General features: G+C 43.1%; 1 protein-coding gene across 1 annotated transcript; it reads right to left on the bottom strand.

Annotated features, from left to right (window-relative positions):
* Positions 1–214: 214 nt before the first annotated feature.
* Positions 215–2,350, bottom strand: hs3st1l2 (heparan sulfate (glucosamine) 3-O-sulfotransferase 1-like 2). The gene is made up of 2 exons (XM_033973019.2): positions 2,087–2,350; positions 215–1,711 (listed from the first exon to the last, which is right to left on the bottom strand). Exons 1-2 carry the CDS (start codon positions 2,348–2,350, stop codon positions 1,046–1,048), a joined length of 930 nt encoding a protein of 309 aa, XP_033828910.1. The 3' UTR covers positions 215–1,045.
* Positions 2,351–3,143: the final 793 nt, after the last annotated feature.

Below are 3,143 nucleotides of genomic sequence, written 5' to 3'. Positions count from 1 at the left end.
TAACTTGACCTTGTGGCGACACTTGCTTGCCTTCATTCATAGATACTTTTAATGCCATACTGTGAAACATTTCAGGCAAGCAATTGTTAGTAGTTACGTTTTTGTCCTGCAGGGTAATGTGTTTTCAGAGTTGTACTTAAATTGATTGCTATTTCACAGGCCACACATCAATCATAATAACATCTCCATGGAGACAAGCACAAGGTGGACCCTACATTTGAAAAGTCACACAGTGCACCTTTATGATAGTCCAAATAGTGCAACAATGAGTTATCCACATTTATCTGTACAGTTTTTTTGCACTTAAAAGTCAACACTTATGGCACAGGGGTCATTGTGTTCAAGCCATAGACTGTATAAAGAAGTGGACTAAGGGAGTTTGACGCATAGTGAAATGAAGCTCATCAAGGCTAGCAGCTAAAGGAGTGAATTTGGAGCTGAATTATATATTTGGAATTTCCAACCGTGAGTATCATAGCAACCAAACAGCCAATCTGGAGCCAGGCTGTCGACGATAATGCCCCTTCCCGCCAGACCCTTGGCAACACTGTCAATCAAACTTGTTGCTAATGCTAGTGGGAGTAACCTCTGGGAAAAGAGGCACCTGATTTGTCTGTTATTAATGTTCATATCTTGATTTACAGACACAGTAGTGAAATAAAAATGCAAAAATTATGTAGAGTGGCTTAATATGAACACTCTTAGACCAAAATGACAAGCTTGACGGCAAAAGTTACAGAGAGAAAGGTGACAGTTTTTCAATAGAAAGTGAGTTGGAACTAGAGTCAATGGAGCTGGAAGCGCGCTCTATTTGGAACGCAGCGGCTAGCAAGTTAGCTACGTCCATTTATATATACAGTCTATGGTTCAAGCCATGTCATTCTTAGAGGCACCAGAATGATCACATTGTAAAGATTTGCATTGTAGCCATCTAAAGTTCTCTTTTCTGGCCACTTTTATACCTGAGTAAATAAGTTACAGTTTAAACAATTGCAACCCTGAATGTCTAGCAATGTCCCAAATGTCTTTAGTCCAAACTCCTGAATCAGCACCAGGAAAAAGACCGACCCACTATTTCAAAGAACAGCTTGTTTGGCTTTCTGAAATAGTGGCAGAGCTTCTTGAATGCCTGGGTGCTTAGTGGAGCGTGCGGCCTGCCTTTTGAGTCATCCAGGCACTTGTCATGTCCTGCAGTTAACATGCAGTAGAACCCCTTAGTTGTATTGTAATAGAAATTGCTGGGGTTTATTTTTGGAGGCAGTTGTAGAAAGCGTTCGGCCTTCTTGAGCTCTGGAAAGGGGTCCCGGATGAGTGCGTCACCATCGACAACGTGAATTTGATCTCTGGGGAAGACCTCCAACCAGCGGGACAAGTGCTGGTAGTATAGACTTCTCTGTAGGGCCTTGTATTTGGGGTTGATGCGTCCCTTTTGTAGTAGCAGTTCCTCCAGAGGTTGGTAGGGCTTGTGTCGGGTCAGTCGGTTGTGGAGGACTTGGGTGTAGTCGGATACCACCCTCTCCGCGGGGTCTCGGACGATCAAGAGTAAGCGCACGGCCGGGTTCATGTCCCACACGCGAGCGGGCACGAGGGGGGCGCAGAAGTAGCCGGGGGTCTTCTCCACGGTGAGTTGGCTGGGGAGTGTGAAGGGCATCTGGGAGCGATACCAAGACAGGCCACGGCGGTAGTGCTCTTCCACATTGAAGTAGTGCACCTGACAACCACAAGAGGAGCAACTTAAAAGTAGTATATGTAGGATTATTTTTAAACATTTCATAAGTATTACCTATCGGTGTCCTCAGGAGTAAATATGTTTAAAGAAGACCTATTGTACCTGTGTCTGCTATACAGTTATAATCTCTGACACCTGTGGACCGCTGACTTCGTGTTAGAAAATTGCGGTGCCCAATGGGACCATTTATGATAGTAGCCGTCCTAACAACTCAACAGAAACCACCCATTTGAATACAGATGGACGGGTGCAAACCAGGCTCTTTTGCTATCACAATTTTTCAAAAGTAGGTCACGTCTCATCTTTATGCTATCTCACTCCCAAGGTGCAATGCAAGTTTGGACAGTATAGTTTTACCTCAGCTTTTGCCACCTCCACGTCAGGGTGCAGGCTGAGCATCTCCAGCAGAGCCCGGGTTCCCCCTTTCCTCACACCGATGATGATGGCCCCGGGCAGGCGCTGTTGGGTGCCATTGTACGGGGCAGAAGAGGAGGAGGAGGAGGGGGAGGAGGAAGAGGTGTGAGGGCTAGAGCTCCCGGAGCGTAATTCCCTCAGGCACACTGACAGTTGAGTCTGCAGCAGCACCAGTACCAGCAGAGCGAGGAGCACAGTCCACAGCATGGTGCCTCTTACAAAGCGAGTGGGTCAATCAGCGCTCACTCATGAAGCTGTCAGATTGTTGTCCAACAGCAGGGGGCCACAAAGGAAGCACCTCACTGGACCACCTGTGAGAAAAACACGTGACCTGAGAATTACTGTTCTGTTACACACTTTAAAATAGAACTGTAGAACTGTAAAATTATCACATAAAAATATCTACTAAAATGTAAAATGATTTAAGTACTTGTTAAAAAATGTACTAAAAGTATTTCACACAAGTGTTGTTCATTTGTTACAGTGTTAAATTTAGTCATATTGATTAAAAAATTATACATGTTTTGGTTAACAGTAGCAATACGGATCGATTTATTTTTTCTTACGAGTTTTGTGTATTTATTTTTGTTTACTCAAGGCCGAAGCGTGAACTCGAAAATTTTAATCAATATGTTTCCACGAACATGGTAAAAATAACCCCTCAAATCAGATGAAAAGTACTTTTTACTTTTCAGGCTTGTTCAAAAACGTAGTGGAGTAAAAGTAAAAAGTATCTACTGTAAAATGTACTTAAGTAAAATACAGATATCTAAAAATTCTACTTAAGTACAGTACTTTATTACTTTGGCACTGTAACACACTGAAATCAAACACTTATACAAGCCAAAGGAAGTGATTCTTGGAGCATTACAAACATATTTGCTTTCACTTTCTCCTATAAATATTCTCAGCAATTTGCTCATTACCAGACTGCGCCTGAGAGACATGGCCACTTTACTTGCCACTACACCTGTTCAGTGTGGTCAAAGTATACATTTCA

Source organism: Periophthalmus magnuspinnatus, chromosome 9 (assembly GCF_009829125.3).
Source record: "Periophthalmus magnuspinnatus isolate fPerMag1 chromosome 9, fPerMag1.2.pri, whole genome shotgun sequence".
Classification (NCBI taxonomy): domain Eukaryota; kingdom Metazoa; phylum Chordata; class Actinopteri; order Gobiiformes; family Gobiidae; genus Periophthalmus; species Periophthalmus magnuspinnatus.
Note: the sequence above shows the minus strand (reverse complement) of the source record. Positions and strands in the feature narration are given on the sequence as shown.